The 11,125-nt window shown below is 55.3% G+C and overlaps 1 protein-coding gene across 1 annotated transcript in view; it reads right to left on the bottom strand.

Moving 5' to 3' along the window:
- The window catches only part of TCF25 (TCF25 ribosome quality control complex subunit), a 17,115-nt gene extending 6,916 nt beyond the window's left edge, over positions 1-10,199 (bottom strand). The window contains exons 1-10 of the mRNA XM_024735487.1: positions 10,102-10,199; positions 9,003-9,126; positions 7,249-7,413; positions 6,266-6,340; positions 5,710-5,828; positions 5,182-5,247; positions 2,487-2,569; positions 1,401-1,531; positions 1,192-1,291; positions 436-529 (exon numbers count right to left, since the gene is read on the bottom strand). Of these exons, the coding sequence (XP_024591255.1) occupies positions 436-529; positions 1,192-1,291; positions 1,401-1,531; positions 2,487-2,569; positions 5,182-5,247; positions 5,710-5,828; positions 6,266-6,340; positions 7,249-7,413; positions 9,003-9,126; positions 10,102-10,199 (1,055 nt within the window). The remainder of the gene's footprint in view (positions 1-435; positions 530-1,191; positions 1,292-1,400; positions 1,532-2,486; positions 2,570-5,181; positions 5,248-5,709; positions 5,829-6,265; positions 6,341-7,248; positions 7,414-9,002; positions 9,127-10,101) is intronic.
- Positions 10,200-11,125: the final 926 nt, after the last annotated feature.

The raw sequence follows: 11,125 nt of genomic DNA, 5'->3' as shown, positions 1-11,125 counted from the left end.
TCGGGTCAAAGGAGTCTGCAGGAAGAGGGTCCCACGGGCGTGCGTGACAGGAACACGGTGGGGCTGCATTCACACTGCTGCCCGCAAGGCGTTCCCGAGGATCCCAAACGCGTGGGCTGCGGACTGAGTCCAAACACGCAAGGAAACACGACTACAGGTCCCATGGCGGTGAGGTGGCTGGCGAGGCTCCCTCCTATCGTGGACAAGTTTAAACCCCAGGCCAGCCTGATCCGTCCACCCTCAGGTCCAGCCCTCCTGCATTTAAGCTTTGGACACGGCGCGAAGCCCTGGGACCCCAGCGGGACCCCTCGTGGACAGTCCCGTGGCACCTGCCCCCCCCGCGCCCACCCTAGCACCCACGTCACCTGTGACGCCTACGACACACTCGCGAGGGAAGATGGTGTGCGCCTATGAACGCCTGGGTGGCCAGCTCACCTGTTCTCGGGCCTGCGGTAGTCCAGCCGGCAGGTCCCGCTGGTGAGGCTGAACAAGGGGTGGAAGGCACACTCCATGCTGTACAGCGCGCGCTCTGCAGGCGACAGACACGGGGCGGCTGTCAGCCTCTGCGCGGTGGCTGCAAATCCGTCCTCTGTGGCTCCTGAGGAAAGCTCCAGAAGGGAGGTGGCCACGAGACTAGGAGTTGGAAAGTGACGGGCCAGGACGTGCCCACGGGGATCACGTCAACCAGAGGTGTGACCTGGCCACGCCCGCTCCGGCCGCAGGAACCACACGCCTCTCCTGAAGCCCATGCACCCCCAGGGGCTGATTCTCAGGAGCCGAGGGTGGAAACAGGCCACGAAACGTGGACCGTACATCATCACAAAAGGAATGACGTCCTGACACACGGCTCACACAGGTGAACACTGAGGACATCACGGTAAATGACAGAAGCCAGATGGAGACGTGTGTCATGATTCCATTTACAGGAAAGTCCGGAGACAGAGGGCGGACCGGCAGTTGCCAGGGGCTAGGGGAGGCGGGTTTCTTTCGCACATGGTGGAAGTGACCCAGAATCAACACGGATGAGGCTGTACAAGTCTGCATATACTAAAAACCAAGGAACCGTAGGCTCTAAAGGGGCGAATTTCACGGTAGATGAATTTTATCTCAATAAAGCTGTTACTTAAAGAACATCCTGGCAAACCCACCACATCCCCAACAGCTGAGGTGGGGCCGCCCGCTAGGCCTTACCCACGAGGTCCCGCGCCATCTCCTGGTCCTCCTGGAAGCGGCAGGCGTCACTGAGTTGCAGCAGCGAGTCCACGTGATAGGGGCTGGTCTGCAGCAGGACCTGTGAGGCAGGAGGAAGCTGATGGGACGAGGCCCAGGAAGGCCCCGGGCCCACCTCCGGCAGCTCGGCTCGCGCCGCGCCTCCACGACCCCACAGGGTGCCCGCGCACCACCATGTTGTTGGGCTCCATGGACTCCACAGCGGCCAGGAACCTGTGCTGCGTCTGCTGGTACTCCTCACTGTGCTCAAAGGCGAAGGCTGAGCGGCCTTTCCTAGACTCTAGCAGCCGCATCGACAGACCTGGGGTGGGGGGGTGCCTGCGTCAGGATGCGCAGGGCGGACCGCCCGCGGCTTGGGCCACACCAGCGACATCCCAGGACAACAGGGAGGGGACACGCACAGCCCGCCTCCCCCACCCCATCCGGTCAGCCCCAGACAGTCTGCTTAGAGCCATGACGCAGGCGGGAGTGGGACAGGGCGCAGGGGCCACCGCCAGGCCTCGAGGCGACAGGGACTGCTAAGCCACGACGTCCTCTCTCTGCTTCTCGCGCTGACTCTGGGTGGATGGGGTCCAGGGTCTTCTCGGGAGCCTGACAACTTCATCTCCCTTCGTCACCTTCAGGAGACCGGTCAGGGTCCCGGACGCCCCTGGCGACACCCTCCTAAAGGCCCCATCGAGGGCAGCCCTACAGGACCCCGTGGCAATGAGCCCCTCTCTCTGCCTGTGCTCAGGGGCCACTGCTGGGAACATGGGAGTGAAGGAAAAGGGGGGTGAGATGCCCACTAGGGCCATGGCTTCCCGTGTCCTCGCTGAGCACAGGGGGTCTCGCAGGGCATCCCAGGCCCCGGGGCCCCATGATCCTTGATGCCACACAGCCAAGCCCCCCCGGCAGGGCACGACCCTGCACCCAAACCTTTCTGCACTGCTGCTGTTTTTCTTTAAATCACTAATTTAAATTATTAAATGAATGTTAATTTTCTTTAAATTATTATTAAATTACTCTCCAGTTTGCAACAAAATATAAAATATCACCGTTTAAAAATGAACTCGATTGCTTCCTATGGCGTAGGATCCACAGCACAAAGGAAGAAGGTGGAGAAACGCTGATTGCACATGGTCAAGAAAACACACGGCGGGTGGGGGTCTGTGCCCAGACAGGGGGCTCCCCCCAGCCCCACGCACGGCCCTCGGCCGCACACACGCACGCTGGCTCTGCACACGCAGAGGCGTGGCCCTGCAGCCCCGCGCCCTCACCTGGTTTGGTGTACCGGGGCCAGGCGCTCTTAGGGGTGGTCAGCCACGTACACTTGGGGTACACGCGCTGTCTCTGCCGCGGCCTGAGGAGAAACAGACAGGGTACGGCTTTACCTCCGTGCTGCCAGACCCCTGCGGGCAAGGGCAGGACAAGGACAGAACGCAAACCGCCTTGACAACGGCCGTCACCCTGCCGGACGAGACGGCAGACTGCGATCCGAGCAACCAAACCACCACGGAAGAGGGAAGAAAAACAGGAAACCCGTAGTCCAGCAAAACGTTAGGAAAGGGAGAAAAGAAACAGAAGGTGAGAACCTAATGTGAAGACGAAGAGGTGAGAGCGAGCCGGCAGTGACCCGCGGACACAAATGAGCTGCCTTCCCATGGACAACGCGGCTGCGCGGGGCAGAGGGCCCTTCTCATCTGCCCTCTCGGGAGGCCCCACCCCAACAAGCAATGGAGATGGGGCATCAGCAGCAAACACCCACACGCTTCTGGAAGAAAGCCAGCCAGACACAGGGGCACGAGCGGGCAGCGGGGCCGGCCCAGCTCCCTCCCCCGGGCTCGGTGCCGTGGCTCTCTCATCCGGGGGTCTCTGCTGCAGGTGCGAGCCCCTCCCCACAGCCGTGGTCACACCGAGGGCTTTCTGCTCTATCACCGATCCTTTATTTCTTGAGCTGAGTAGTGGCCAAGTGGACCCATGTATATTACTCTGTATACCTTTTCTGATAATATGAACTATTTCATTAAGAAAAAAATTGAGTAAAAATCTGGATTGTGTTAGGAATGGGATGAAATAAAAGTAAAAAACTGCAGGAGAAAAAACAACTCTTCAAGAAAACCATGGTCAAAATCTGAAGGAAACTAAAATGTGGGATGATTCTGGGTAATTGGTAATTGTGAAAAAAAGGAGAATTAACTGGATGCTCAGAACTGTCCTGTCTATCTATGGAATCCCAGGGATGGTCCAGCCCTGCAGTGAGCCGTCCATGAGGCTGCCACTGGGAGGTGGGGCACCAGCGGGGGAGCAGACACCAGCGGCAGAGGAGGTCCAGATGGGAGGACCCGGCAGAGAGCAGCACACACGGCACCTGGAGGTCCCGAGGGGATGAGGAGGGACCACGGCTTCTCAAGGTAGCCCATGCACAGGACTTCATTGTTTAAGGAAGGAAACGTGATAAATAACGACTGTAGTAACACTGTGAAAATCAGGAAGTGCAGTTACGATGAACTAACCACTAGTAGTAAGTGTAACATGCACAGACAGACCAGGCAGACGCAAAGGAAGCGAGGGCGGGTTGGGGTGGAAGGTCCAGCCCAGGGCAATACAGGTAAAAAAGGGGAACATTTTGAGTTAAAATGTTTTTCATTAATATTCCAAAAAAGAAGACAAAGTCAGAGACCCTTCTGTCCTGAGTAACTTTACACCAAAAATAAAAGCAAATTGTACAGCAAATGCAATGAATAATACAAGGAAAGTGTGAGCGAATGACATGAAAAAATTCCTCAACCTCACTCAAAATCAAACAAATAGAAGTCAGGGGCTTCCCTGGCGACCCAGCGGTTAAGACGCTGCACTTCCACTGCAGGGGGCACGGGTTCAACCCCTGGCTGGGGAACCAAGATCCCTCATGCCACGCGGCACGGCCAAAACAAAACAAAACAACAGAAGTCAAAAACATGGAGACTATACAACAGTGTAAAACAACTACGCCCCAATTCAAAAAAGACCAAAAACGTGGAGACTATACAACAGTGTAGAACAACTACGCCCCAATTCAAAAAAGACCAAAAACACAAACACATAGAGACTATTCTTCGTCTTCACATTATGACAGACTTGAAAGCCTCCTACACCTGCCATGGATCCGAGGAGGAAGCAGCACGCAGACGGGGGGCGTAGGGGTTCAACTCTCGGGGGGCAACGGATGACACCCCTCCCGGGCACCCTCACGCCAAGTACTAGCAGGCACTGCAGCCAAGTGCACCCCGACACCTGTGCCCTGGGAGCCTGCTCCCCCCATGCTGCTGGCGCAGTAGTGCAGGGTAAATGGTGCTCAGGACCCAGCCTGCAAACCAGGCGTGTGAGAGATAGAAGAAACCTACGGCCCCAGGAAACAAGACATGTGCACGGGGCCCAGGACGCGCAGCAAACAGCCTTGAAGGCTTATCTGTGGGAGGCAAGGGTGACGGCTCGGAACTGCTTGAATAAGCAGCTCTTTTTTATAAGCAGCATTTATAAGCCTCTGCCGAGGGAAAGCTCCCGCAGTCGGGGCTGGGCCCTGCGAGGGAGCAGCCCAGGCAGAAGAGCCCCCTTCCCACGGGAGGTCTGGGATCCCCATGCTCCGGACGCCCCCGCGGCGCTGACTGCACGGCACCAGCCACCAGAACTCACGTTCACGAAGGTCAAACTTATCGCAAAACCCAAACCCCACATCGGTATTGCTCTCGACCGAAAAGCAAAAATGAATCTGGCTAAGATTTCAAGGCCAGAAGCGCAAACTTCAGAATCTTTGTAAAACTAGGACTCGCGGGGGAGAGCAGGCGGTGCGTGATGGAGCCCGACACCCACAGACAAGGCCACGCGACTTCTCCTCGACTCCCCTTCGGGTCCCACGGGCCTCCTTTCTCACTGTGGCTGTAAACACCCTCCCTTCCCTTCCCTCAGCTGAGAACACAGCAGTGTTGGTCTTACCTCTGCTCCCCCAGGACGGCTCGGGCACCAAAATACCTTTTCAGTTCCGTGTCTGGATTCAAGTGTCTAGAGAATTGAAAATTTTACAGAGAAAAATGAAATTGAGTGTGTTAACAACGATCCTGAGAATGTCAGGAAGTCACATAAGGACCCAGCATGGAGAGCGGCTCTCCAGCAGGCCTGATTTCTCTGCAACCACAAGGCCCGTGGCCGAGACCGGCCACCACTCGCCAGGCCGAGTCAGAGCAGCGTGAGCCCGGGCACGAGCTCGAGGGGTCTTCACTGCCTTAGGAAGGAAGGTGGCTGATTTTGAATGCTGGCAACAGTCTGCGGTAGGGACAGGGCTTCATTAAGCACCTACAGGAACAGGGGGTGGAAAATTCACCCCCGAATGGCAGCTTTAATGCAGCTCAAGAAAGAACGCTCCCAGACACGCAGAGCTAGAGAAAGGTCCTGGAAGGTCAGGGCTGCCCCGTCCCCTCCCCTCTGTCCCCGAAGACGAGCGCTCCTCACTCGGCGAAGCCACACCTGTGCTCCACGTACAGGACATGCTTCTTGGCACTCAGTGGGGGCGGGCCTGGGCGGCTGGAGCCGCTGGCATCCTCAATCCTCTCCAGGATGCGGTCGATGTCCTCCAGCCCATTCTCCTGCAAGTCCCCAAATGACATGTTCACTACCACACTGACTTGCTGACTTTTATAAGTAACCATCAATAGCAAGATTTACTCTTACAAAGAACAAGTATTATATTGTGTTTCCTTCCTGAAAGACAATACAATCTGAACACCCTGTACTGCACGTACATTTAGAAAAAAGAAGAGATGCTTCGTAAGAGGAACAGTCAGAATCACAGACCAGGAAGGGACTCTGCCAACGGAAGAGCATCATTTCGGACGTTTGCTAGAAAATGGAAAGCACGGAGATGGGCTCTAACCCTCAAGGATCAAAGGGAACAAATTTGGTAATTTCCCCTGACCTCTGAATTAGTCAAATAAAATATCAAGAAAAAACGAAATGTTTTCAACACCACCTCAAGAAACATTCCGGAAAGAACACAGAGAGCAAATCCACCAGCCACACATACCGAGCTTTCTCCTGCAGCGTTTTTCTTATTTTTCTGTTTCCTTTTCTTCTTGCGGAGTTTGCCACTTGTATTAGACTGACAAAAGAAGCTCATTTCGGTCAATGGAAAGACACAATGACATCTTAAATCCGAGAACTAGAGCAGCCAGCTGCAGGGGGACAGCCAGCTGCAGGAAGACAGAGCAGCAGGCCCACCGCCCGGCCGTCCACCTTCTGAATGTCCTATGAACACAACCACTTCTCTCCAGCAACTGACACCTCCCACTGGTCTCCCTGACGCTGGCTGGCCCCCACCTTTCTGAGATCTCCCTGACCGCTCACGGGGTCTGGACCCTCCGCCCACCTGCCCTCCGCTCTCACCCGTCACCGTGTCAACCACTGTCTGCCACACTCAGCCGGCCTGGAGCCCAGGGCTCCGCACCGCAGGCCGCCACACCTGCAGTCCCCCCACCTCAAGACCGCTCGTGCCTTCCCCCGGCCACCACCTTCCATCAGTGTGAAGGTCCTCGAGGAAGACCCCCGGCACCCCAAGACCAGTCGAGGGCCCAGCTGCACCAGAGGTCCCTGGGGGGCACAGACTGGCTCGCAGTGAGCACTTGCTGGGTGAGGGACGAAGAGCCTCCTACAGGGACCCCCTTCCTCACCGTGCTGCTCAGGTACCACACCCAACCCTGACCTGGACTATGTGTCTCTTCAAGGGCACCCACCGAGGGCCCTGGTCCACCCGGCCTGAGCTGCAGACACACAGTCGCAAAGAACACACCCGACCTGGGCAGAAGGGCGCTCTCCCAAAACAGAGGGGGCAGGCCTCGTGCCAGGGAGACGTGTCTAGGGGACCCGGACTGTGGCCCCTCGCCAGCCGCCACCAGCCTTGAGGACTCCAAGCCAATCTGATAAGGGCTCCCAAGGAAGTCTGGGGGCAGCCGGGCAATTCACAAGATGGCCCTCAGAGACTGCCAGCGGGGTGTGTAGGGGGAGCTGCACCTGCTCTGGGGGAACCGCCGCGTCCGTCACGTCGCCATCCTTCTTGGACTCTGAGTGTCCACGCTGGGCCCTCCTCTTGTTCCCTGATGCTGCGGCGTCGATGAGCAGACAGTCGGTCCTGTCCCCGTTCACCCCGGGCGCCTCCTCGAGGTCCTCGATGTTTATCTGGAAACACAGATGGGGGAGCAAGGGCGTTACGGGTGCGTCCTAGTCACAAATGAAAAGGTGACTCTCAGATGCACGCGTGTTGCGGGGGAAGGTGGGCGGGCACCTCCCAGGTCGCTGAGGTTGTAGAGGGAGGACCACAGATGTCCAGTAGCCCAGTGGCCACGACGCTCCCCTCTCAGCAGCGCGGGGCCAGGGCCACTTCAGTCATGGTCCCAGAGAATGCTGGGGCGCTGTGTGGCTACGGGATCTGTCCTCGGGGTGACATGATGAGGAATCCCACACGGGACAACTTCTCCCCCTACCAAGCACCACCCCAGGGTAAACACATACGCTCAGCTAATGCCTCACTCTTCCCTCCTCCCACCTGGACTCCGGCCAGCTGTTCTACACCAGCAGACAGGACCAGGAGATACTCAGTAACAAGAATGGTAACGCATCCGTCAGGGGAGCCTTAGACAGTGGTGAACAGGGATGAACCACGCTCGTGTGCACACGCGGGCCTCAGGAACACGATGCAGAAAGGAAGGTCCCAGGAGACTCACACCCTCGCTCTGGAGGAGACGGGGCAGGGACAAGTCACGGGACAAGTTCTGGCCCTTCTGCTAGTAAATGAATCAGCAAACAAAGGAGGCGACACGCAGTACCAACACCACGCTTCACGAGCCAGATCAGAGGGATGCAACCTGGTTCACCGAGGTCCAAAAATAAATTTTAAAAACTACATAAAAGATTCAGAACATCTGAAAAATATAAAGCTAAAAAAATAAAAATAAAATCCACTCTAAACCCCAGAACCCTGAGATGATTTCCAAACAAAACTGGGGGGCTTCCTTAGTGGCGCAGTGGTTGCGAGTCCGCCTGCCGATGCAGGGGACACGGGTCCGTGCCCCGGTCCGGGAAGATCCCACATGCCGCGGAGTGGCTGGGCCCGTGAGCCATGGCCGCTGAGCCTGCGCGTCCGGAGCCTGTGCTCCGCAACGGGAGAGGCCACAACAGTGAGAGGCCCGCGTACCGCAAAACAAACAAACAAACAAACAAAAACTGGGGCGAAGTCCTCAGCGACTGGCCACTGCCTGTCCCCCCGGGGCCCGGGGCTCTGACGTTAGTCTCAAGGGAATGGACGCATGCGCGTCTGTGCTCCCTGGTTTCGCACCTTCACCAGCGAAGGTTCCCACGCGGCAAGGATGAAGCTCAGGGCTGTGTGACGCCTGCTTGTCTAACAAATTCACAGATCTTTTTCTGTAACGAAAGCACCACGCAGACCGCGGTGGGGACAGCACCGTGAGGCCAGGCCCCGCCGTGGACCTCGGTGCGAAGGGAGGAGCTGCAGTGAGGGCCCCGCGGACGGTTCTTCTCCACAGCAGGGGTCCCGGAGGAACAGCCCCACGCTTTGTCCAGCATTCAGGACTGGTGCCGCCTCCCAGGGAAGCCCGGGACTGCTTTACTTTTATTGTCATGCTCACATCCTTAAAAAAAAAAAATTCTCATTTTTGAGCCCCCTGTGGAAGCTTGAGGTGTTTCCAGAAATTCCAGTTTATAAGGAGCTCCATGCCAAGGTCAACTTCAACGGACAGCAAAACTCTGACACTTGCACACAGGACCCTGCGGAGCTTTGGTAAGAGCTCTGGGAAGGAGCACAATTCGCTGCCACCCACGCTGCTGCCCACGCTGTCCAGCGTCCTGACGTCGATCTGACTTGCAATCCAGGAGCTGCCATGGTCATCAGTTTTGAGGTCCCAAACGGGTCCCTATTTCCAGAGGGTCTTGTCTGCTGCCTGTGTGCTCTCTGGAATCTCCAGGACAAGGCACCATGAACACTTCGGTGAGGACGGGGGAGGGGCTGGATCTCTGTTGGGGGGTAGGAAGCTTTTTCTTTAAAAAACAAAACAAAACCGTGGTACAATTTACATCTCTTGAAATGAATGTACAGGGCAAGTTTTGGCAGAGCTGTGTAACCTATACTCTTATCAAGAGACAAAACTCTCCTGTTATGCCAGAAATACAGGCCTCATTCCACCCCCAGCTAAGCCTCCTGCCGATGCTGGCGAACCCTAGGGTTTTCACCACTGTGACTTTGCCTGTCCCAGGACGCCGTGCCCGCACGGTCAGTGTCTTCTGGAGTGTACAGCTTCTGAGGCTTGTCCCGCTCTTGTATTAGGCGTTAGCTCCTGGTCCCTGGTGACTAGTATTCCTTTGCGTGGATTATACCACATGAAGTTTATCCACTGGGAGTCTTTTGTTTCCGTTTTGGGGTTACTGTGGATTAAGCTGCTGTGAAGATTTGTGAAGTCTTCTGGGTAAGTGTTCACAAGTGGTTGCTGGGGTGTGAGGCGTCAGGTTTGTGCTGAATTGCCAGGCGTGTTTCCAACGGTCGGACAATTTCATCCCCCGCCAAGGCCGCTGGCCCAGCAGCCTTGAGCTGCTCTCATTTTGGCCATACTGGTGGGTGCACAGGGGTACTGTATTACGATTTTTTTATAATTTTTTAAAATAAATTTATTTATTTATCATTTTGGGCCAGTACACCTTAGTATCGAGCCCAAGACTCCGAGCAGGTTTCCGGAACTCCTTCTCTCCAGCACCCCTCCCCCTTAACTCCAGCCACTTCTACAGACCCCACATCTGACCTGCTCCCTGGCTCAGCAGGAGCTCCACGATCTGCTGGGCCAGCCTCCCTGTGCTCACCTCTGGAGAGTGTCTCCAGTCAGAAAGCCGGCACAGGGGGCCAGGGGACCTCGGACCTGCAGTGCTCGTGGTCTAATGTCTGCAAACAGTTCACTCATGCATTTTGCTAGTTTGATAGTTATTCAGGGCAAGAAGGCGGCTCGAGTACCAGTTATTCTGCCACGGCTAGAAGCTGAAATCTTACTTTTGTTTCCATTCATCCACTGCTTGGTTTACTGAGAGACTGTTTTTGGCTCTGTAAAAATAAGCCTTTCGGGGACTTCCCTGGCGGTCCAGTGGTTATGACGCGGCACTTTCACTGCTGGGCCCGGGTTTGATCCCTGGTCGGGGAACTAAGATCCCACAAGTCACACGGTGCGGCCGAAAAGACAAAACAAAACAAAAAACATCTTTCGTTTTAGGGCCCCTAAGAGTGCTACTGGGAAAAAAAAAGTTATTTTTACTATTAAAAGAGGGAAAACATTAAAACTTTACATTACTGAGGAAGTTCTTCTCTGGCATGCAGTCGGGGACGACAAAGCCTCATCTTTCTACCATCTTTCAGTAGCTAGAAACTGGCATGGGTGAGGCCACCTCTGCTAAAGGTTTTCTCACAGACTTGAGGACAAAAGAAGTGATGTGACGTGAAGCTAACCTGAAGAATCTTAGAAAATTATTGTAATCCACAACCAAATGTGCCCTCGAGCAGTGAAAAAATCTACAGGGGTTCCAATACCACCTGTTACCAAATGCGTTTGTGAATGTGAATCCAGGGTCTGGCTCCTGCTGCCAGCAGAACTGGGCTACAAACATGAAGATGACCCATGTCCGCGAGTCGACGGTCACCAAACAACATCCAGTTCTTATTCCAGTCAAACAAGAGCAACCTCATCAATGACGCTTTTACTTTGGAACAAGTTTGCTTTTATTTAATTACACAATTTAGATTTCTTCCAATCTAGATTTATTTCAGAGACTGGCCACTATATTGTACATGAAAACAGAGAGACATAAACATGTGATTCTTCAGAAAAGAATAATCTTC

The sequence above is a fragment of the Neophocaena asiaeorientalis genome, unplaced genomic scaffold (genome assembly GCF_003031525.2).
Source record: "Neophocaena asiaeorientalis asiaeorientalis breed wild unplaced genomic scaffold, Neophocaena_asiaeorientalis_V1.1 scaffold40, whole genome shotgun sequence".
Lineage (NCBI taxonomy): Eukaryota > Metazoa > Chordata > Mammalia > Artiodactyla > Phocoenidae > Neophocaena > Neophocaena asiaeorientalis.
This window is presented reverse-complemented; position numbering and strand designations above follow the sequence as displayed.